We start from the raw sequence: 25,000 nt of genomic DNA, 5'->3' as shown, positions 1-25,000 counted from the left end.
ATCTTAACTTTTACATCCGTTGGACATTCAATGTAGCTAACTAACAGTACATGAATTGTACAGTATGTCCATCGCCATCTGTGTGTGTAAATGCTTGCCATTCTGTGCTAATCATTTACAACAGGTACAACATGGGTGTGGCATGGCAGGGCGTGAATGCACATCCGCGTTTTTCTTTACACGGTAGGAACCAGGCTAGTGTGCTTTCACTGCTGTGTCGTACATACCATCCATATCATGTCTTAACCTGGATAATGTTTCCAGCGCAAAGGCTGTGTTAGCGGAAATCCACAGTGCACGTCTCACATGACCCCCAAGCCACAGTACCAGGCTAGTCTACATGTGTATGTATATATTACGGAATGGAAAATATGGGATTGATTGAGCGTGGTGCATCAGTGTTGTCTGTAGACCCGTGGGCCATTCTGCATGGTACCAGCAGATGTCGGTTATTGATTCGGTGTAGAACTATTCTCACTGCTGTCTGTTTTGGTCGGTCCTGGGTTATGCTTTGCATTTGTTACATTGTGGATCACAACCGCAACTCACTTTCGTTTCTAGAAAACATGAGGAACAAACGGCTACGTTTAGTGATATTTAAACTTTTTCTGGTGCTTGTTTTTTTTTATTTATCAGGAATTACCCTGAGTTTATGAGTTGTTACTTTGCTTTGGTGCTAGCTATAGGTTAGATTTCCTGGACTTTGTTCCGTGTTGTTGTGGGCAGTTGTCGATTTGAATCCCGGGTCGTGCGCTGGGAATGGATCTGGTAACTGCAGGGCTTCTGGGTTCAGATTGTAACAACAATCCCTTACCGGTGTGCCCTTGAGTAGGACACCTAACTTGCTCTCCGTCCAGGGGCGCTCCACTGCAGCTTGACCCTGTACCACATGCCAACATTTCTCTCCTGTATTGTATCAGCCATTCCAGACACATGCCATGCCAACATTTCTCTCCTCAGTCCCTAGTAATCATGGTTGACATGTTTCTTCTTCTCTCCTCGGTCCCTAGTAACCATGGTTGACATGTTTCTTCTTCTCTCCTCAGTCCCTGGTAACCATGGTTGATATGTTTCTTCTTCTCTCCCTCAGTCCTTAGTAACCATGGCTACTTTTCTTCTTCTCCCTCCTCAGTCCCTAGTAACCATGATTGACATGTTTCTTCTTCTCTCCTCAGTCCCTGGTAACCATGGTTGACATGTTTCTTCTCTCTCCTCTGTCCCTGGTAACCATGGTGTTGAAATGTTTCTTCTTCTCTCTCCTCAGTCCTTAGTAACCATGGCTACTTTTCTTCTTCTCCCTCCTCAGTCCCTAGTAACCATGGTTGATATTTATTCTTCTCTCTCCTCAGTCCCTAGTAACCATGGTTGATATGTTTCTTCTCTCTCCTCAGTCCATAGTAACCATGGTTGACATGTTTCTTCTCTCTCCTCAGTCCCTAGTAACCATGGCAGCCATGTTTCTTCTTCTCTCTCCTCAGTCCCTTCTCTCTCTCCTCAGTCCCTAGTAACCATGGTTGATATGTTTCTTCTCTCTCTCCTCAGTCCCTAGTAACCATGGTTGACATGTTTCTTCTCTCTCTCCTCAGTCCCTTCTCTCTCTCCTCAGTCCCTAGTAACCATGGTTGACATGTTTCTTCTCTCTCTCCTCAGTCCCTTCTCTCTCTCTCAGTCCCTAGTAACCATGGTTGATATGTTTCTTCTCTCTCTCCTCAGTCCCTAGTAACCATGGTTGACATGTTTCTTCTCTCTCTCCTCAGTCCCTTCTCTCTCTCCTCAGTCCCTAGTAACCATGGTTGACATGTTTCTTCTCTCTCTCCTCAGTCCCTTCTCTCACTCTCAGTCCCTAGTAACCATGGTTGATATGTTTCTTCTCTCTCTCCTCAGTCCCTAGTAACCATGGTTGATATGTTTCTTCTCTCTCTCCTCAGTCCCTAGTAACCATGGTTGATATTTATTCTTCTCTCTCCTCAGTCCCTAGTAACCATGGTTGATATGTTTCTTCTCTCTCTCCTAAGTCCCTAGTAACCATGGTTGATATGTTTCTTCTTCTCTCTCCTCAGTCCCTAGTAACCATGGTTGATGTTTCTTCTTCTCTCTCCTCAGTCCCTAGTAACCATGGTTGATATGTTTCTTCTTCTCTCTCCTCAGTCCCTAGTAACCATGGTTGACATGTTTCTTCTTCTCTCTCCTCAGTCCCTAGTAACCATGGTTGATATGTTTCTTCTTCTCTCTCCTCAGTCCCTAGTAACCATGGTTGATATGTTTCTTCTTCTCTCTCCTCAGTCCCTAGTAACCATGGTTGACCTGTTTCTTCTCTCTCCTCAGTCCCTAGTAACCATGGTTGATATGTTTCTTCTCTCTCTCCTCAGTCCCTAGTAACCATGGTTGACATGTTTCTTCTCTCTCCTCTGTCCCTGGTAACCATGGTTGATATGTTTCTTCTCTCTCCTCAGTCCCTAGTAACCATGGTTGATATTTATTCTTCTCTCTCCTCAGTCCCTAGTAACCATGGTTGACATGTTTCTTCTTCTCTCTTCTCAGTCCCTTCTCTCTCTCCTCCGTCCCCAGTAACCATGGCAGCCATGTTTCTTCTTCTCTCTCCTCAGTCCCTTCTCTCTCTCCTCAGTCCCTAGTAACCATGGTTGATATGTTTCTTCTCTCTCTCCTCAGTCCCTAGTAACCATGGTTGACATGTTTCTTCTCTCTCTCCTCAGTCCCTTCTCTCTCTCCTCAGTCCCTAGTAACCATGGTTGACATGTTTCTTCTCTCTCTCCTCAGTCCCTTCTCTCTCTCCTCAGTCCCTAGTAACCATGGTTGACATGTTTCTTCTCTCTCTCCTCAGTCCCTTCTCTCTCTCTCAGTCCCTAGTAACCATGGTTGACATGTTTCTTCTTCTCTCTCCTCAGTCCCTAGTAACCATGGTTGACATGTTTCTTCTTCTCTCTCCTCAGTCCCTAGTAACCATGGTTGATATGTTTCTTCTTCTCTCTCCTCAGTCCCTAGTAACCATGGTTGATATGTTTCTTCTTCTCTCTCCTCAGTCCCTAGTAACCATGGTTGACATGTTTCTTCTCTCTCCTCAGTCCCTAGTAACCATGGTTGATATGTTTCTTCTCTCTCTCCTCAGTCCCTAGTAACCATGGTTGACATGTTTCTTCTCTCTCCTCTGTCCCTGGTAACCATGGTTGATATGTTTCTTCTCTCTCCTCAGTCCCTAGTAACCATGGTTGATATTTATTCTTCTCTCTCCTCAGTCCCTAGTAACCATGGTTGACATGTTTCTTCTTCTCTCTTCTCAGTCCCTTCTCTCTCTCCTCCGTCCCCAGTAACCATGGCAGCCATGTTTCTTCTTCTCTCTCCTCAGTCCCTTCTCTCTCTCCTCAGTCCCTAGTAACCATGGTTGATATGTTTCTTCTCTCTCTCCTCAGTCCCTAGTAACCATGGTTGATATGTTTCTTCTCTCTCTCCTCAGTCCCTAGTAACCATGGTTGACATGTTTCTTCTCTCTCTCCTCAGTCCCTTCTCTCTCTCCTCAGTCCCTAGTAACCATGGTTGACATGTTTCTTCTCTCTCTCCTCAGTCCCTTCTCTCTCTCTCAGTCCCTAGTAACCATGGTTGACATGTTTCTTCTTCTCTCTCCTCAGTCCCTAGTAACCATGGTTGACATGTTTCTTCTTCTCTCTCCTCAGTCCCTAGTAACCATGGTTGATATGTTTCTTCTCTCTCCTCAGTCCATAGTAACCATGGTTGACATGTTTCTTCTTCTCTCTCCTCAGTCCCTAGTAACCATGGTTGACATGTTTCTTCTTCTCTCTCCTCAGTCCCTAGTAACCATGGTTGACATGTTTCTTCTTCTCTCTCCTCAGTCCCTAGTAACCATGGTTGACATGTTTCTTCTTCTCTCTCCTCAGTCCCTAGTAACCATGGTTGACATGTTTCTTCTTCTCTCTCCTCAGTCCCTAGTAACCATGGTTGATATGTTTCTTCTTCTCTCTCCTCAGTCCCTAGTAACCATGGTTGACATGTTTCTTCTCTCTCCTCAGTCCCTAGTAACCATGGTTGATATGTTTCTTCTCTCTCCTCAGTCCCTAGTAACCATGGTTGATATGTTTCTTCTCTCTCCTCAGTCCCTAGTAACCATGGTTGATATGTTTCTTCTTCTCTCTCCTCAGTCCCTAGTAACCATGGTTGACATGTTTCTTCTTCTCTCTCCTCAGTCCCTTCTCTCTCTCCTCAGTCCCTAGTAACCATGGTTGACATGTTTCTTCTTCTCTCTCCTCAGTCCCTAGTAACCATGGTTGACATGTTTCTTCTTCTCTCTCCTCAGTCCCTAGTAACCATGGTTGACATGTTTCTTCTTCTCTCTCCTCAGTCCCTAGTAACCATGGTTGACATGTTTCTTCTTCTCTCTCCTCAGTCCCTAGTAACCATGGTTGACATGTTTCTTCTTCTCTCTCCTCAGTCCCTAGTAACCATGGTTGACATGTTTCTTCTTCTCTCTCCTCAGTCCCTAGTAACCATGGTTGACATGTTTCTTCTTCTCTCTCCTCAGTCCCTAGTAACCATGGTTGACATGTTTCTTCTTCTCTCTCCTCAGTCCCTAGTAACCATGGTTGACATGTTTCTTCTTCTCTCTCCTCAGTCCCTAGTAACCATGGTTGACATGTTTCTTCTTCTCTCCTCAGTCCCTGGTAACCATGGTTGACATGTTTCTTCTTCTCTCCTCAGTCCCTAGTAACCATGGTTGACATGTTTCTTCTTCTCTCTTCTCAGTCCCTTCTCTCTCTCCTCCGTCCCTTCTCTCTCTCCTCGGTCCCTTCTCTCTCTCCTCGGTCCCTTCTCTCTCTCCTCGGTCCCTTCTTCTCTCTCCTCAGTCCCTTCTTCTCTCTCCTCAGTCCCTTCTTCTCTCTCCTCAGTCCCTTCTTCTCTCTCCTCAGTCCCTTCTCTCTCTCCTCGGTCCCCAGTAACCATGGCAGCCATGTTTCTTCTTCTCTGTCCTCAGTCCTGAGTAGCCATGGTTGACAAGAGCGAGGTGGTTCAGAAGGAGCTGGTCCAGAAGGCCAAGCTGGCGGAGCAGGCCGAGCGCTACGACGACATGGCGGCCTCCATGAAGGCTGTGACGGAGGAAGGCACCCAGTTGTCCAACGAGGAGCGGAACCTCCTCTCTGTGGCCTATAAGAACGTGGTGGGCGCTCGGCGTTCCTCCTGGAGGGTGGTGTCCAGCATCGAGCAGAAGACTGAGGGCAGCGAGAAGAAGCAGGCCATGGCCAAGGAGTACAGGGAGAAGATAGAGAAGGAACTGAAGGAGATCTGTAACGATGTGCTGGTAAGACGACTGGGGAAGGGGAGGTGCTCTCTCTCTCTCACACCCAGGGGAGGTGCTCTCTCTCTCTCTCACCCAGGGGAGCTGCTCTCTCTCTCTCGGTGGCTTTGACCCACAGTGAGTTTTCAACCTTCAAAATGCCATATCATTTATTTTCCGTCAACCAGTTTGCTATGTCAATTTATTGACGAGAGGTGCTACGACTGGGGCTCTCACCCAAACCTTGTCCCTCCCTCCCTCTTGAAATGATTGAGGTTTTCCTGCCTGCCTGGTTCTAGCCCTGGTCTGACAGTAATCAGCTCAGTGTAATTAGCTGTTAGCCAGTTCGCAGGGCCTCGTTCAGCTCGTTAGGCCATTTCTCACCTGTCGGTCCCAGGGGATGTCTCTCTCTCTCTCTCACCCAGGGGATGTCTCTCTCTCTCTCTCACCCAGGGGATGTCTCTCTCTCTCTCTCACCCAGGGGATGTCTCTCTCTCTCTCTCACCCAGGGGATGTCTCTCTCTCTCTCTCACCCAGGGGATGTCTCTCTCTCTCTCTCTCACCCAGGGGATGTCTCTCTCTCTCTCTCACCCAGGGGATGTCTCTCTCTCTCTCTCACCCAGGGGATGTCTCTCTCTCTCTCTCACCCAGGGGATGTCTCTCTCTCTCTCACCCAGGGGATGTCTCTCTCTCTCTCTCACCCAGGGGATGTCTCTCTCTCTCTCTCACCCAGGGGATGTCTCTCTCTCTCTCTCACCCAGGGGATGTCTCTCTCTCTCTCTCACCCAGGGGATGTCTCTCTCTCTCTCTCACCCAGGGGATGTCTCTCTCTCTCTCTCACCCAGGGGATGTCTCTCTCTCTCTCTCACCCAGGGTGGGCCCCAAGGACAGAGTTCGGGGATCCACGTTCTAGATGAGTCAGTCATGTGGTTCTAGTGGAGTCGGGTGGTTCAGGGCATTACCCAAGAACCGTGTTCTAGAGGAGTCGGTGGTTCAGGGCATTACCCAGGAACCGTGTTCTAGAGGAGTCGGGTGGTTCAGGGCATTACCCAGGAACCGTGTTCTAGAGGAGTCGGGTGGTTCAGGGCAGTACTGAGTTAAGGGTCTGAATACTTATGTTATTGTAACATTTACGGTTTAATTTTAAGTTTTCATAAATCTCTAAACCTGTTTTTGCTTTGTCGTTTTGGAGTATTGTATATAGATTGATGCATTTAAAAAAAATCCATTTTAGAATAAGGCTGTAACGTAACAACGTGGACAAAGTCGAGGGGTCTGAATACTTTCCGAATGCACTGTATGTAGAATATTGGCCTGTTGGAAACTACAACTCCCTACTACATCACACAGCTGGAAACTACAACTCCCTTACTACATCACACAGCTGGAAACTACAACTCACTACTACATCACACGGCTAGAAACTACAACTCCCTACTACTACATCACACGGCTGGAAACTACAACTCCCTACTACTACATCACACGGCTGGAAACTACAGCTCCCTACTACTACATCACTCGGCTGGAAACTACAACTCCCTACTACTACATCACACGGCTGGAAACTACAACTCCCTTACTACTACATCACACGGCTGGAAACTACAACTCCCTACTACTACATCACACGGCTGGAAACTACAACTCCCTACTACTACATCACACGGCTGGAAACTACAACTCCCTACTACTACATCACACGGCTGGAAACTACAACTCCCTACTACTACATCACACGGCTGGGATCTACAACTCCCTACTACTACATCACACGGCTGGAAACTACAACTCCCTACTACTACATCACACAGCTGGAAACTACAACTCCCTTACTACATCACACAGCTGGAAACTACAACTCACTACTACATCACACGGCTAGAAACTACAACTCCCTACTACTACATCACACGGCTGGAAACTACAACTCCCTACTACTACATCACACGGCTGGAAACTACAACTCCCTACTACTACATCACACGGCTGGAAACTACAGCTCCCTACTACTACATCACTCGGCTGGAAACTACAACTCCCTACTACTACATCACACGGCTGGAAACTACAACTCCCTACTACTACATCACACGGCTGGAAACTACAACTCCCTACTACTACATCACACGGCTGGAAACTACAACTCCCTTACTACTACATCACACGGCTGGGATCTACAACTCCCTACTACTACATCACACGGCTGGAAACTACAACTCCCTTACTACTACATCACACGGCTGGAAACTACAACTCCCTACTACTACATCACACGGCTGGAAACTACAACTCCCTACTACTACATCACACGGCTGGAAACTACAACTCCCTACTACTACATCACACGGCTGGAAACTACAACTCCCTACTACTACATCACACGGCTGGGATCTACAACTCCCTACTACTACATCACACGGCTGGAAACTACAACTCCCTACTACTACATCACACGGCTAGATGTGATTTCCAGAGAAACTGGTGCTGGGGGGTCTAGACCTGCCTATACAATGTTAGGTGATACCTTTTGCAGAGCTGCAAATGACGGTCCTGTAGACTAGAGCCAACAATTCACATGTAAATAACTGAGTGTGGTGGCTGGGTGTTTGATTTGCATATTTCTAACAAAAACTTGTCTACCGTCTGTCTCTCTCTACAGGGTCTTCTGAATCAGTTCCTCATCCCCAATGCTACTCCGGCCGAGAGCAAAGTGTTCTATTTGAAAATGAAAGGAGATTACTACCGCTACTTAGCCGAGGTGGCGGTTGGAGAGGAGAAAGCCGGTAAGCCCCGTGATAAGTCCCTTTGTGCTAGCCAATCAGGTGTCTGTGTTGGGGAACAGGAAGACAGGTGTGTGTCTGTGTTGGGGAACAGGAAGACAGGTGTGTGTCTGTGTTGGGGAACAGGAAGACAGGTGTGTGTCTGTGTTGGGGAACAGGAAGACAGGTGTGTGATACACACCTCTGGAGGTAGACAGGTTTGATATCAACCTTTTGTGACGTAATGGGCCGTCTACTTCTTTTATTTTGGGGGGGATGTGACAGTCTTTTACGAATCAGGGTGACAGTATTTTAGACAGTGTTTCAGTCCTGAAGGATGTCTGGGGTTGAATTGAATTAAATGAAGTGAAACAACAATTTTTTTTGTATCTTCTGTCTAGAAAATAACAATCATTGAGTCGTCATCACGCCGTCGAAACAGAATCCTTCATATCTGGGAAAGAAACACAAACCAGCTTAAACACACTGCAAATTAATGTCAATGCATTTATTTATTAGGTGTCTTTATGGACAGCTGATCGCATCATTGTCCCCTTTTTTAAATAGAGGAGTTGCCGTTCTGTGTTCCTCCTTGTCGTTGGCAATGGTAATTAAATAGTTAATTTCAGGGCCTCCTAGGAGGCCCGGTAACGGCTGGCTCGGAGGCCCGGTAAACGGCTGGCTCGGAGGGCCACTAGGAGAGAGAAAGAGAGGGGAAGAGAAGGGTGTGGCCTGTTTACTTTGTGTTGCAGCAGTAGAGCTGTGGCCCTCTGGTTGATCCAGGGCTTTAGGTCTTCTATAATCCTTACTCCGTGGTGATGCCACGCCCAGGAAACTGACCTCATTGGACCCTCTGAAACATAAGGGTGTGTCCTACATAATCCTAGTGTTATTCATAGGAGTCATAGCGGGGTCATTAGGGTTAGGTGTGTTCATAGGAGTCATAGCGGGGTCATTAGGGTTAGGTGTGTTCATAGGAGTCATAGCGGGGTCATTAGGGTTAGGTGTGTTCATAGCGGGGTCATTAGGGTTAGGTGTGTTCATAGGGGTCATAGCGGGGTCATTAGGGTTAGGTGTGTTCATAGGAGTCATAGCGGGGTCATTAGGGTTAGGTGTGTTGTTCATAGGAGTCATAGCGGGGTCATTAGGGTTAGGTGTGTTGTTCATAGGAGTCATAGCGGGGTCATTAGGGTTGGGTGTGTTCATAGGAGTCATAGCGGGGTCATTAGGGTTAGGTGTGTTCATAGAAGTCATAGTGGGGTCATTAGGGTTAGGTGTGTTCATAGGAGTCACAGCGGGGTTATTAGGGTTAGGTGTGTTCATAGGAGTCATAGCGGGGTCATTAGGGTTAGGTGTGTTCATAGCGGGGTCATTAGGGTTAGGTGTGTTCATAGGGGTCATAGCGGGGTCATTAGGGTTAGGTGTGTTCATAGGAGTCATAGCGGGGTCATTAGGGTTAGGTGTGTTCATAGGAGTCATAGCGGGGTCGTTAGGGTTAGGTGTGTTCATAGGAGTCATAGCAGGGTCATTAGGGTTAGGTGTGTTCATAGGAGTCATAGCGGGGTCATTAGGGTTAGGTGTGTTCATAGAAGTCATAGTGGGGTCATTAGGGTTAGGTGTGTTCATAGGAGTCATAGCGGGGTCATTAGGGTTAGGTGTGTTCATAGGAGTCATAGCGGGGTCATTAGGGTTAGGTGTGTTCATAGCGGGGTCATTAGGGTTAGGTGTGTTCATAGGGGTCATAGCGGGGTCATTAGGGTTAGGTGTGTTCATAGGAGTCATAGTGGGGTCATTAGGGTTAGGTGTGTTCATAGGAGTCATAGCGGGGTCATTAGGGTTAGGTGTGTTCATAGGAGTCATAGCGGGGTCATTAGGGTTAGGTGTGTTCATAGCGGGGTCATTAGGGTTAGGTGTGTTCATAGGGGTCATAGCGGGGTCATTAGGGTTAGGTGTGTTCATAGGAGTCATAGCGGGGTCATTAGGGTTAGGTGTGTTGTTCATAGGAGTCATAGCGGGGTCATTAGGGTTAGGTGTGTTGTTCATAGGAGTCATAGCGGGGTCATTAGGGTTGGGTGTGTTCATAGGAGTCATAGCGGGGTCATTAGGGTTAGGTGTGTTCATAGAAGTCATAGTGGGGTCATTAGGGTTAGGTGTGTTCATAGGAGTCACAGCGGGGTTATTAGGGTTAGGTGTGTTCATAGGAGTCATAGCGGGGTCATTAGGGTTAGGTGTGTTCATAGGAGTCATAGCGGGGTCATTAGGGTTAGGTGTGTTCATAGGAGTCATAGCGGGGTCATTAGGGTTAGGTGTGTTCATAGCGGGGTCATTAGGGTTAGGTGTGTTCATAGGGGTCATAGCGGGGTCATTAGGGTTAGGTGTGTTCATAGGAGTCATAGCGGGGTCATTAGGGTTAGGTGTGTTCATAGGAGTCATAGCGGGGTCGTTAGGGTTAGGTGTGTTCATAGGAGTCATAGCAGGGTCATTAGGGTTAGGTGTGTTCATAGGAGTCATAGCGGGGTCATTAGGGTTAGGTGTGTTCATAGAAGTCATAGTGGGGTCATTAGGGTTAGGTGTGTTCATAGGAGTCATAGCGGGGTCATTAGGGTTAGGTGTGTTCATAGGAGTCATAGCGGGGTCATTAGGGTTAGGTGTGTTCATAGCGGGGTCATTAGGGTTAGGTGTGTTCATAGCGGGGTCATTAGGGTTAGGTGTGTTCATAGGGGTCATAGCGGGGTCATTAGGGTTAGGTGTGTTCATAGGAGTCATAGCGGGGTCGTTAGGGTTAGGTGTGTTCATAGGAGTCGTAGCAGGGTCATTAGGGTTAGGTGTGTTCATAGGAGTCATAGCATGGTCATTAGGGTTAGGTGTGTTCATAGGAGTCATAGCGGGGTCATTAGGGTTAGGTGTGTTCATAGCGGGGTCATTAGGGTTATGTGTGTTCATAGGGGTCATAGCGGGGTCATTAGGGTTAGGTGTGTTCATAGGAGTCATAGCGGGGTCATTAGGGTTAGGTGTGTTGTTCATAGGAGTCATAGCGGGGTCATTAGGGTTAGGTGTGTTGTTCATAGGAGTCATAGCGGGGTCATTAGGGTTGGGTGTGTTCATAGGAGTCATAGCGGGGTCATTCGGGTTAGGTGTGTTCATAGAAGTCATAGTGGGGTCATTAGGGTTAGGTGTGTTCATAGGAGTCACAGCGGGGTTATTAGGGTTAGGTGTGTTCATAGGAGTCATAGCGGGGTCATTAGGGTTAGGTGTGTTCATAGGAGTCATAGCGGGGTCATTAGGGTTAGGTGTGTTCATAGGAGTCATAGCGGGGTCATTAGGGTTAGGTGTGTTCATAGCGGGGTCATTAGGGTTAGGTGTGTTCATAGGGGTCATAGCGGGGTCATTAGGGTTAGGTGTGTTCATAGGAGTCATAGCGGGGTCATTAGGGTTAGGTGTGTTCATAGGAGTCATAGCGGGGTCGTTAGGGTTAGGTGTGTTCAGAGGAGTCATAGCAGGGTCATTAGGGTTAGGTGTGTTCATAGGAGTCATAGCGGGGTCATTAGGGTTAGGTGTGTTCATAGAAGTCATAGTGGGGTCATTAGGGTTAGGTGTGTTCATAGGAGTCATAGCGGGGTCATTAGGGTTAGGTGTGTTCATAGGAGTCATAGCGGGGTCATTAGGGTTAGGTGTGTTCATAGCGGGGTCATTAGGGTTAGGTGTGTTCATAGGGGTCATAGCGGGGTCATTAGGGTTAGGTGTGTTCATAGGGGTCATAGCGGGGTCATTAGGGTTAGGTGTGTTCATAGGAGTCATAGCGGGGTCGTTAGGGTTAGGTGTGTTCATAGGAGTCATAGCAGGGTCATTAGGGTTAGGTGTGTTCATAGGAGTCATAGCATGGTCATTAGGGTTAGGTGTGTTCATAGGAGTCATAGCGGGGTCATTAGGGTTAGGTGTGTTCATAGCGGGGTCATTAGGGTTATGTGTGTTCATAGGAGTCATATCGGGGTCATTAGGGTTAGGTGTGTTCATAGGAGTCATAGCGGGGTCATTAGGGTTAGGTGTGTTCATAGGAGTCATAGCATGGTCATTAGGGTTAGGTGTGTTCATAGGAGTCATAGCGGGGTCATTAGGGTTAGGTGTGCTCATAGCGGGGTCATTAGGGTTGTGTGTGTTCATAGGGGTCATAGCGGGGTCATTAGGGTTAGGTGTGTTCATAGGAGTCATATCGGGGTCATTAGGGTTAGGTGTGTTCATAGGAGTCATAGCGGGGTCATTAGGGTTAGGTGTGTTATTAATAGGGGTCATTAGGGTTAGGTGTGTTGTTCATAGGAGTCATAGCGGGGTCATTAGGGTTAGGTGTGTTGTTCATAGGAGTCATAGCGGGGTCATTAGGGTTAGGTGTGTTGTTCATAGGAGTCATAGCGGGGTCATTAGGGTTGGGTGTGTTCATAGGAGTCATAGCGGGGTCATTAGGGTTAGGTGTGTTCATAGGAGTCATAGTGGGGTCATTAGGGTTAGGTGTGTTCATAGGAGTCATAGCGGGGTCATTAGGGTTAGGTGTGTTCATAGGAGTCATAGCGGGGTCATTAGGGTTAGGTGTGAGGGAGGCTGGTTCTAGTGACTACATGAAGCTGTGAGGGAGGCTGGTTCTAGTGGCTGAGGGAAGCCAGTAGAGGCTGGTTCTAGTGACTGAAGGAAACCGTGAGGGAGCCCAGTAGAGGCTGGTTCTAGTGACTGCAGGAAGCTGTGAGGGAGGCTGGTTGTAGTGACTTCAGGAAGCTGTGAGGGAGGCTGGTTCTAGTGACTGCAGGAAGCTGTGAGGGAGGCTGGTTCTAGTGACTGCAGGAAGCTGTGAGGGAGGCTGGTTCTAGTGACTACAGGAAGCTGTGAGGGAGGCTGGTTCTAGTGGCTGAGGGAGGCCAGTAGAGGCTGGTTCTAGTGACTGCGGGAAGCTGTGAGGGAGGCTGGTTCTAGTGACTACAGGAAGCTGTGAGGGAGGCTGGTTCTAGTGGCTGAGGGAAGCCAGTAGATGCTGGTTCTAGTGACTGAAGGAAACCGTAAGGGAGGCTGGTTTTAGTGACTGCAGGAAGCCGTGAGGGAGGCTGGTTCTAGTGACTGCAGGAAGATGTGAGGGAGACCAGTAGATGCTGGTTCTAGTGACTGAAGGAAGTTGTGAGGGAGGCTGGTTCTAGTGACTGCAGGAAGATGTGAGGGAGGCCAGTAGAGGCTGGTTCTAGTGGCTGAAGGAAGCTGTGAGGGAGGCTGGTTCTAGTGGCTGAAGGAAGCTGTGAGGGAGGCTGGTTCTAGTGACTGCAGGAAGCTGTGAGGGAGGCTGGTTCTAGTGACTACAGGAAGCTGTGAGGGAGGCTGGTTCTAGTGACTACAGGAAGCTGTGAGGGAGGCTGGTTCTAGTGACTACAGGAAGCTGTGATGGAGGCTGGTTCTAGTGACTTCAGGAAGCTGTGAGGGAGGCTGGTTCTAGTGACTACAGGAAGCTGTGAGGGAGGCTGGTTCTAGTACCTACAGGAAGCTGTGAGGGAGGATGGTTCTAGTGGCTGAGGGAAGCCAGTAGAGGCTGGTTCTAGTGACTGAAGGAAACCGTGAGGGAGCCCAGTAAAGGCTGGTTCTAGTGACTGCAGGAAGCTGTGAGGGAGGCTGGTTGTAGTGACTACAGGAAGCTGTGAGGGAGGCTGGTTCTAGTGACAGCAGGAAGCTGTGAGAGAGGCTGGTTGTAGTGACTACAGGAAGCTGTGATGGAGGCTGGTTGTAGTGACTACAGGAAGCTGTGAGGGAGGCTGGTTCTAGTGACTACAGGAAGCTGTGAGGGAGGCCAGTAGAGGCTGGTTCTAGTGACTGAAGGAAACCGTAAGGGAGGCTGGTTCTAGTGACTGAAGGAAACCGTAAGGGAGGCTGGTTCTAGTGACTGAAGGAAGCTGTGAGGGAAGCCAGTAGAGGCTGGTTCTATTGACTGAAGGAAGCCGTTAGGGAGGCTGGTTCTAGTGACTGCAGGAAGCTGTGAGGGAGACTGGTTCTAGTGACTGCAGGAAGCTGTGAGGGAGACTGGTTCTAGTGACTACAGGAAGCTGTGAGGGAGGCTGGTTGTAGTGACTACAGGAAGCTGTGAGGGAGGCTGGTTCTAGTGACTACAGGAAGCTGTGAGCGAGGCTGGTTCTAGTGACTGCAGGAAGCTGTGAGGGAGACCAGTAGATGCTAATCAGAGCGAGAATGTGTGCAGGGCTCGGTTCCTCTTCGTGTCAGTCTGTTGTGTTGAGCTGCACAGTGGAAGACTTCGTCTAGACTCCACCTCTCTGGAACTGGCACAGGAAGTAGACCTTACCTTAACTTAATGCTCCTCGTAGGCCCACGGTCCCGCCCACCTTTACCACGACAACCATTGTGATAACGTTATCTCTTTCACTCACTGACTACAGACGTTCCCTCCAGCCCACAACATGCCAGGATTTTCTTGCTCTTTAGTTTTTCAAGTTGTATTTTTTTGTGGGGGGGGGGGGGGGGGGTTATAATTTCTAATCTTAAAGACGGAACACTGTCTGAAATAAAAGTTATCCCCTTAAAGAGATGTATGTATTTAAAGTAGTATATTTCTAATCTTCCTCTCTCCTCTCCAGCCATCATCGGTAACTCCCAGGAGGCCTATAAGGACGCGTTTGAGATCAGCAAGAAGGACATGCAACCCACCCACCCGATTCGTCTGGGCCTGGCTCTCAACTTCTCTGTCTTCTACTACGAGATCCTCAACTCCCCCGAGCAGGCCTGCAAACTGGCCAAGACGGTATGTGGTTATGAGCCCGTCCAAGATGGCCGCTTGATGATGAGGTTGACAGTCCTGATAGGGCAGAGAGTCTCGACTGGTGGGTCGCGGGTTGTTTTCAAAGGGTTGTCGGTGCCTGAGTTAGAAGAGAAGAAAACAAAGATTGGTTTGGGACTGAAGTGACATGTAGGTGGGGTCATACATGGGGTCACTGGGGTCACTGCTCTAGGGCCTTTATACATGGGGTCACTGCTCTAGGGTCTGTATACATGGGGTTACTGGGGTCACTGCTCTAGGGTCTTTATACATGGGGTCACTGGGGCCACTGATCTAGGGTCTTTATACAGGGGGTCACTGGGGTCACTGATCTAGGGTCTTTATACATGGGGTCACTGGGGTCACTGATCTAGAGTCTTTATACATGGGGTCACTGGGGTCACTGATCTAAGGTCTTTATACAGGGGTCACTGGGGTCACTGATCTAGGGTCTTTATACAGGGGGTCACTGGGGTCACTGATCTAGGGTCTTTATACATGGGGTCACTGCTGTAGGGTCTTTATACATGGGGTCACTGCTCTAGGGTCTGTATACATGGGGTCACTGGGGTCACTGCTCTAGGGTCATTATACATGGGGTCACTGGGGTCACTGATCTAGGGCCTTTATACAGGGGGTCACTGATCTAGGGTCTTTATACATGGGGTCACTGGGGTCACTGCTCTAGGGCCTTTATATACAGGGGTCACTGGGGTCACTGCTCTAGGGTCTGTATACATGGGGTCACTGGGGTCACTGCTCTAGGGTCTTTATACATGGGGTCACTGCTCTAGGGCCTGTATACATGGGGTCACTGCTCTAGGGTCTGTATACATGGGGTCACTGCTCTATGGTCTTTATACATGGGGTCACTGGGGTCACTGCACTAGGGTCTTTATACATGGGGTCACTGCTCTATGGTCTTTATACATGGGGTCACTGGGGTCACTGCTCTAGGGTCTTTATACATGGGGTCACTGGGGTCACTGCTCTAGGGTCTTTATACATGGGGTCACTGGGGTCACTGCTCTAGGGTCTTTATACATGGGGTCACTGCTCTATGGTCTTTATACATGGGGTCACTGGGGTCACTGCTCTAGGGTCTTTATACATGGGGTCACTGGGGTCACTGCTCTAGGGTCTTTATACATGGGGTCACTGGGGTCACTGATCTAGGGTCTTTATACATGGGGTCACTGGGGTCACTGCTCTAGGGTCTTTATACATGGGGTCACTGCTCTAGGGTCTTTATACATGGGGTCACTGCTCTAGGGTCTGTATACATGGGGTCACTGATCTAGGGTCTGTATACATTGGGTCACTGCTCTAGGGTCTTTATACATGGGGTCACTGCTCTAGGGTCTGTATACATGGGGTCACTGCTCTAGGGTCTGTATACATTGGGTCACTGCTGTAGGGCCTTTATACATGAGGTCACTGGGGTCACTGCACTAGGGTCTTTATACATGAGGTCACTGGGGTCACTGCTCTAGGGTCTTTATACATGAGGTCACTGGGGTCACTGCACTAGGGTCTTTATACATGAGGTCACTGGGGTCACTGCACTAGGGTCTGTATACATGGGGTCACTGCTGTAGGGCCTTTATACACGGGGTCACTGGGGTCACTGCTCTAGGGTCTTTATACATGGGGTCACTGGGGTCACTGCTCTAGGGTCTGTATACATGGGGTCACTGCTCTAGGGTCTGTATACATGGGGTCACTGGGGTCACTGCTCTAGGGTCTTTATACATGGGGTCACTGCTCTAGGGTCTTTATACATGGGGTCACTGGGGTCACTGCTCTAGGGCCTTTATACATGGGGTCACTGGGGTCACTGCTCTAGGGTCTTTATACATGGGGTCACTGCTCTAGGGTCTTTATACATGGGGTCACTGGGGTCACTGCTCTAGGGTCTTTATACATGGGGTCACTGCTCTAGGGTCTTTATACATGAGGTCACTGCTCTAGGGTCTGTATACATGGGGTCACTGGGGTCACTGCTCTAGGGTCTGTATACATGGGGTCACTGGGGTCACTGCTCTAGGGTCTGTATACATGGGGTCACTGGGATCACTGCTCTAGGGTCTTTATACCTGGGGTCACTGCTCTAGGGTCTTTATACATGGGGTCACTGCTCTAGGGTCTTTATACATGGGGTCACTGGGGTCACTGCTCTAGTGTCTGTATACATGGGGTCACTGCTCTAGGGTCTTAATACATGGGGTCACTGCTCTAGGGCCTTTATACATGGGGTCACTGGGGTCACTGCTCTAGGGTCTTTATACATGGGGTCACTGCTCTAGGGTCTTTATACATGGGGTCACTGGGGTCACTGCTCTAGGGTCTTTATACATGGGGTCACTGCTCTAGGGTCTTTATACATGGGGTCACTGGGGTCACTGCTCTAGGGTCTGTATACATGGGCTCACTGCTCTAGGGCCTTTATACAGGGGGTCACTGCTCTAGGGTCTGTATACATGGGGTCACTGGGATCACTGCTCTAGGGTCTTTATACATGGGGTCACTGGGGTCACTGCTCTAGGGTCTTTATACATGGGGTCACTGCTCTAGGGTCTTTATACATGGGGTCACTGCTCTAGGGTCTGTATACATGGGGTCACTGGGATCACTGCTCTAGGGTCTTTATACATGGGGTCACTGCTCTAGGGTCTGTATACATGGGGTTACTGGGGTCACTGCTCTAGGGTCTTTATACATGGGGTCACTGGGGTCACTGCTCTAGGGTCTTTATACATGGGGTCACTGCTCTATGGCCTTTTATACTGGTACTCCTTGTGTATATAGTCTCATTATTGTCAGTCAGCATTTCACGGTAAAGTCTACACCTGCTGCGCCCGCTGATTGGCTGAATACCCAGGGCGCGATTTGGTTGGTAGTGCTGAGCGATTAACCAACATTTCATTTATATTTAAACATTTTTTACATTTTATATATGAGCTCAATGCCCCATTGAAGTAGGGAGTTGTAGTTTCTCTAGAGATAAATCAGATCCAGCCTGAACTGTGATGTAGTAGGGAGTTGTAGTTTCTCTAGAGATAAATCAGATCCAGCCTGAACTGTGATGTAGTAGGGAGTTGTAGTTTCTCTAGAGATAAATCAGATCCAGCCTGAACTGTGAGGTAGTAGGGAGTTGTAGTTTCTCTAGAGATAAATCAGATCCAGCCTGAACTGTGAGGTAGTAGGGAGTTGTAGTTTCTCCAGAGATAAATCAGATCCAGCCTGAACTGTGATGTAGTAGGGAGTTGTAGTTTCTCTAGAGATAAATCAGATCCAGCCTGAACTGTGATGTAGTAGGGAGTTGTAGTTTCTCTAGAGATAAATCAGATCCAGCCTGAACTGTGATGTAGTAGGGAGTTGTAGTTTCTCTAGAGATAAATCAGATCCAGCCTGAACTGTGATGTAGTAGGGAGTTGTAGTTTCTCTAGAGATAAATCAGATCCAGCCTGAACTGTGACGTAGTAGGGAGTTGTAGTTTCTCTAGAGATAAATCAGATCCAGCCTGAACTGTGATGTAGTAGGGAGTTGTAGTTTCTCTAGAGATAAATCAGATCCAGCCTGAACTGTGATGTAGTAGGGAGTTGTAGTTTCTCTAGAGATAAATCAGATCCAGCCTGAACTGTGATGTAGTAGGGAGTTGTAGTTTCTCTAGAGATAAATCAGATCCAGCCTGAACTGTGAGGTAGTAGGGAGTTGTAGTTTCTCTAGAGATAAATCAGATCCAGCCTGAACTGTGATGTAGTAGGGAGTTGTAGTTTCTCTAGAGATAAATCAGATCCAGCCTGAACTGTGAGGTAGAAGGGAGTTGTAGTTTCTCTAGAGATAAATCAGATCCAGCCTGAACTGTGATGTAGTAGGGAGTTGTAGTTTCTCTAGAGATAAATCAGATCCAGCCTGATCTGTGAGGGAGAAGGGAGTTGTAGATTCCAACAGGCCAATATTATACATAGTTTAGCGCATAAAATGTGATAATTAACTACAATGATCATAATCCATTGCGCATCTATACTGGACAAAAATATAAACAGGTAACAGGTAAAGTGTTGGTCCCGTGTTTCATGAGCTGAAATAAAAGATCCCAGAAATGTTCCATACTCACAAAAATACTATTTATCTCAAATTTTATGCACAAATTTGTTTACTACCTGTTAGTGAGCATTTCTCCTTTACCAAGATAATCCATCCACCTGACAGGTGTGGCATATCAAGAAGCTGATTTAACAGCATGATCATTACACAGGTGCACCTTGTGCTGGGGGACAATAAAAGACCACTCTAAAATTTGCAGTTTTGTCACAAAACATAATTTAATGTTAATTCCTCTACCATAAGCCGCCTCCAACGTCGTCTTAGTAAATGTTTGCTGTACGTCCAACCGGGCCTCACAACCGCAGATCACGTGTTACCACGCCAACCCAGGACCTCCACCTCCAGCTTCTTCACCGCAGATCACGTGTTACCACGCCAACCCAGGACCTCCACATCCGGATTCTTCACCGCAGACCACGTGTTACCACGCCAACCCAGGACCTCCACATCCGGCTTCTTCACCGCAGATCACGTGTTACCACGCCAACCCAGGACCTCCACATCCAGCTTCTTCACCGCAGATCACGTGTTACCACGCCAACCCAGGACCTCCACATCCAGCTTCTTCACCTCAGGGATCATCTGAGACCAGCCACCCAGCTGACGAAACCGTGGGTTGACACAACTGAAGAATTTCTGCTCAAACTGTCAGAAACCGTCTCAGGGAAGCTCATCTGTGTGCTCGTCGTCCTCACCAGGGTCTTGACCTGACTGCAGTTTGGCATTGTAACCGACTTCAATGGGGAAATGCTCAACCTTCGATGGCCACTGGTACGCTGGAGAAGTTTTCCTTTATTTAACTAGGTAAGTCAGTTAAGAACAAATTCTTATTTTCAATGACGGCCTGTTCAGGGGCAGAACGACAGATCTGTACCTTGTCAGCTCGGGGATTTGAACTTGCAACCTTTCAGTTACTAGTCCAACGCTCTAACCACTAGGCTACCCTGGCACCTTTACACTTTAACCACTAGGCTACCCTGTGTGCTCTTCACGGATTAATTCCGGTTTTAACTGTACCGGGCAGTGTGGCGTTGTGTTTGAGAGGGGTTTGCTGATGTCAACGTTGTAAACAGAGTGTCCCATGGTGGCGGTGGGGTTATGGTATGGACAGGCGTAAACTACGGACAACGAACACAATGGCATTTTTATTGATGCCAATTTGAATGCACAGAGATACCGTGATGAGATCCCGAGGCCCCATTGTCGTGCCATTCATCCTCCTCCATCACCTCATGTTTCAGCATAAAGAATGAACAGAGATGCCGTGACGAGATCCTGAGGCCCATTGTCGTGCCATTCATCCTCCTCCATCACCTCATGTTTCAGCATAATGAATGCACAGAGATACCGTGACGAGATCCCGAGGCCTCATTGTCGTGCCATTCATCCGCCGCCATCACCTCACGTTTCAGCATGATAAAGCACGGCCCCATGTCACAAGGATCTGGTCACAATTCCTGTCCCAGTTCTTCCATGGCCTGCATACTTACCAGACAGGCTACCCAACATTCCCCAGGCCACAATCAACAGCCTGATCAACTCTGTGAAGGAGATGTGTCTCGCTGCATGAGGTAAATGTTGGTCACGCCAAATACTGACTGGTTTTCTGATCCACGCCCCCTAATGTTTTTTTGAACGGATCTGTGACCAACAGATTGATATCCTTATTCCCATTCATGTGAAATCCATAGGTTAGGGCCTAATGAATTGATTTTCTATTTACTTATTTACTTATATGAACCGTAGCTCCGTAAAATCATTGGAATTGATGCTAGCTAACATAATGTCACAAAGCATTATCTAACTGGGGATAGCTAGCTAACATAATGTCACAGAGCATGATCTAACTGGGGATAGCTAGCTAACATAATGTCACAGAGCGTTATCTAACTGGGGATAGCTAGCTAACATAATGTCACAGAGCATGATCTAACTGGGGATAGCTAACATAATGTCACAGAGCGTTATCTAACTGGGGATAGCTAACATAATGTCACAGAGCGTTATCTAACTGGGGATAGCTAGCTAACAATGTCACAGAGCGTTATCTAACTGGGGATAGCTAGCTAACACAATGTCACAGAGCATGATCTAACTGGGGATAGCTAGCTAACATACTGTCACAGAGCGTTATCTAACTGGGGATAGCTAGCGAACATAATGTCACAGAGCATGATCTAACTGGGGATAGCTAGCTAACATAATGTCACAGAGCGTTATCTAACTGGGGATAGCTAGCTAACATAATGTCACAGAGCGTTATCTAACTGGGGATAGCTAGCTAACATAATGTCACAGAGCATGATCTAACTGGGGATAGCTAGCTAACATAATGTCACAGAGCCTTATCTAACTGGGGATAGCTAGCTAACATAATGTCACAGAGCATGATCTAACTGGGGATAGCTAGCTAACATAATGTCACAGAGCGTTATCTAACTGGGGATAGCTAGCTAACATAATGTCACAGAGCATGATCTAACTGGGGATAGCTAGCTAACATAATGTCACAGAGCATTATCTAACTGAGGATAGCTAGCTAACATAATGTCACAGAGCATTATCTAACTGGGGATAGCTAGCTAACATAACAGAGCATGATCTAACTGGGGATAGCAAGCTAACATAATGTCACAGAGCGTTATCTAACTGGGGATAGCTAGCTAACATAACAGAGCATGATCTAACTGTGGATAGCAAGCTAACATAATGTCACAGAGCGTTATCTAACTGGGGATAGCTAGCTAACATAATTAACTTTCATTCTGAAATAACTTCATATTTCTGAGTTAGTCAGATATTAGTTCAGAAACATTTGAAATTGGTATGGGAGTTAACTAGCTGCTTATCAAAGGTAGATAACTGGTCTATTTATTTTATTTTAGTCAAATTAACCAAACTTTCTTAATGTTTCTCAAAATGACTGGCTAATTAATTTGATAGTGCTTTGTGAAGCACCCGGGTTCTGTCCACACGTCGCCCTGTCACCTACAGGAGAACCTGATGAACGACATGAGGGACATGAGGGCCTATCAGAGTCGAGGTGAGAAGGTTCTAGCTAAGCGCGTGACCCCCTCTCTCCTTCCAGGTTTTAATGTCACGTGACCAAGTAACAGTGAGAGATGCCTTTCTCTCCAGCTCCAAACCCAACGATACGCAGTCATCCAGTATGAAATGTAGAACAACACTGTGATTGTTTTATTTTTACTGTTAACTTCTGTTCTCCTGCAGGCTTTCGACGACGCTATTGCAGAGCTGGATTCTCTGAGTGAAGACTCCTACAAAGACAGCACCTTGATCATGCAGCTACTGAGAGACAACTTGACAGTAAGTGTCGGGTACTGAAATCATAGTTCCCTGTTGTCACTGGGTTGACTTATGATGTCGGAGAGTCACTGGTGTCTCTCACTCCATTTGTTTCGGTCACATATTCCTGAGACAAAGGTAGAGGAGCTACGTAACCCGTCTACCCAGTAGGAACAAATATGAAAACGTATGCACTCTGCTCACTACAGTAGAGAGTCTGCTAAATGACTCACTGCTGTAAGTGGCTCTGGATCAGAGAGTCTGCTAAATGACTCACTGCTGTAAGTGGCTCTGGATCAGAGAGTCTGCTAAATGACTCACTGCGGTTAGTGGCTCTGGATTAGAGAGTCTGCTAAATGACTCACTACTGTAAGTGGCTCTGGATCAGAGAGTCTGCTAAATGACTCACTGCGGTTAGTGGCTCTGGATCAGAGAGTCTGCTAAATGACTCACTGCTGTTAGTGGCTCTGGATTAGAGAGTCTGCTAAATGACTCACTACTGTTAGTGGCTCTGGATCAGAGAGTCTGCTAAATGACTCACTGCTGTTAGTGGCTCTGGATCAGAGAGTCTGCTAAATGACTCACTGCTGTAAGTGGCTCTGGAACAGAGAGTCTACTAAATGACTCACTGCTGTTAGTGGCTCTGGATCAGAGAGTCTACTAAATGACTCACTGCGGTTAGTGGCTCTGGATTAGAGAGTCTGCTAAATGACTCACTACTGTTAGTGGCTCTGGATCAGAGAGTCTGCTAAATGACTCACTGCGGTTAGTGGCTCTGGATTAGAGAGTCTGCTAAATGACTCACTGCGGTTAGTGGCTCTGGATTAGAGAGTCTGCTAAATGACTCACTACTGTTAGTGGCTCTGGATCAGAGAGTCTGCTAAATGACTCACTACTGTTAGTGGCTCTGGATCAGAGAGTCTGCTAAATGACTCACTGCTGTTAGTGGCTCTGGATCAGAGAGTCTACTAAATGACTCACTACTGTTAGCGTCTCTGGATCAGAGAGTCTGCTAAATGATTAGAATGTAGAATGAGCGAATGTACTCAGTCCGAGGTCAGCTCTACTGACATGTCATGTGAATGTTGACCTACAGTCTTTTTTAACATGTTGTTAATCCCTGTCCTCTCTCATCTCTGTAGCTGTGGACCTCAGACAACCAGGGAGATGGAGAGGAAGCTGAGGAGGGTAGAGACTGACCTGGTTCCTGTTTCCTGGTCTGTCTGTCTGACTGACTGTCATCATCCTCTATCTATCAACACTGAGACAGACAGACTGACCACCTCATCCTGCCCAACGCTTCTCTTTAGTTCTGTCTGTCATGGCGTCTCTCCATGCGTTTACTCTTCTTTCGGGAATCATTGTGGGGGGGGTTGCTTTCCAGGACTTGGTTGTGGGGGGGGTTGCTTTCTAGGACTTGGTTGTGGGGGGGGGGGTTGCTTTCCAGGACTTGGTTGTGGGGGGGGGGTTGCTTTCCAGGACTTGGTTGTGGGGGGGGTTGCTTTCCAGGACTTGGTTGTGGGGGGGGTTGCTTTCCAGGACTTGGTTGTGGGGGGGTTGCTTTCCAGGACTTGGTTGTGGGGGGGGGGTTGCTTTCCAGGACTTGGTTGTGGGGGGGGGGTTGCTTTCCAGGACTTGGTTGTGGGGGGGGTTGCTTTCCAGGACTTGGTTGTGGGGGGAAGGGTTGCTTTCCAGGACTTGGTTGTGGGGGGGTTGCTTTCCAGGACTTGGTTGTGGGAGGGGTTTCGTTCCAGGACTTGGTTGTGGGAGGGGTTTTGGGACGTATATTATGGTATGTTGGGGGGAGGGACTTGTCTACTGAGCATATAATTATTTGTGGGCGGAGCAACAGGGTGTTACATGTAGGTTGACGGGGGAGGGGAACTTCTCAACTCATGCAATGAACCTGGTCTAGTCCTCTACCTGTGTTCAGGTTGGGAATGAACCTGGTCTAGTCCTCTACCTGTGTTCAGGTTGAGAATGAACCTGGTCTAGTCCTCTACCTGTGTTCAGGTTGGGAATGAACCTGGTCTAGTCCTCTACCTGTGTTCAGGTTGAGAATGAACCTGGTCTAGTCCTCTACCTGTGTTCAGGTTGGGAATGAACCTGGTCTAGTCCTCTACCTGTGTTCAGGTTGGGAATAAACCTGGTCTAGTCCTCTACCTGTGTTCAGGTTGGGAATGAACCTGGTCTAGTCCTCTACCTGTGTTCAGGTTGAGAATGAACCTGGTCTAGTCCTCTACCTGTGTTCAGGTTGGGAATGAACCTGGTCTAGTCCTCTACCTGTGTTCAGGTTGGGAATGAACCTGGTCTAGTCCTCTACCTGTGTTCAGGTTGGGAATGAACCTGGTCTAGTCCTCTACCTGTGTTCAGGTTGGGAATGAACCTGGTCTAGTCCTCTACCTGTGTTCAGGTTGGGAATGAACCTGGTCTAGTCCTCTACCTGTGTTCAGGTTGGGAATGAACCTGGTCTAGTCCTCTATCTGTGTTCAGGTTGGGAATGAACCTGGTCTAGTCCTCTACCTGTGTTCAGGTTGGGAATGAACCTGGTCTAGTCCTCTACCTGTGTTCAGGTTGGGAATGAACCTGGTCTAGTCCTCTACCTGTGTTCAGGTTGGGAATGAACCTGGTCTAGTCCTCTACCTGTGTTCAGGTTGGGAATGAACCTGGTCTAGTCCTCTACCTGTGTTCAGGTTGGGAATGAACCTGGTCTAGTCCTCTACCTGT

The 25,000-nt window shown here is 47.9% G+C and overlaps 1 protein-coding gene across 1 annotated transcript in view; it reads left to right on the top strand.

Annotated features, from left to right (window-relative positions):
• The window catches only part of LOC139395359 (14-3-3 protein beta/alpha-A-like), a gene marked incomplete at its 3' end in the record, with an annotated part of 25,792 nt that extends 952 nt beyond the window's left edge, over positions 1 to 24,840 (top strand). The window contains 5 exon segments of the mRNA XM_071142926.1: positions 5,003 to 5,326; positions 7,965 to 8,088; positions 14,679 to 14,842; positions 22,199 to 22,294; positions 23,416 to 24,840. Coding sequence (XP_070999027.1) covers positions 5,015 to 5,326; positions 7,965 to 8,088; positions 14,679 to 14,842; positions 22,199 to 22,294; positions 23,416 to 23,472 — 753 coding nt within the window. The 5' untranslated portion in view covers positions 5,003 to 5,014.
• Positions 24,841 to 25,000: the final 160 nt, after the last annotated feature.

This window comes from Oncorhynchus clarkii, unplaced genomic scaffold (assembly GCF_045791955.1).
Source record: "Oncorhynchus clarkii lewisi isolate Uvic-CL-2024 unplaced genomic scaffold, UVic_Ocla_1.0 unplaced_contig_14070_pilon_pilon, whole genome shotgun sequence".
Taxonomy (NCBI): Eukaryota; Metazoa; Chordata; class Actinopteri; order Salmoniformes; family Salmonidae; genus Oncorhynchus; species Oncorhynchus clarkii.
Note: the sequence above shows the minus strand (reverse complement) of the source record. Positions and strands in the feature narration are given on the sequence as shown.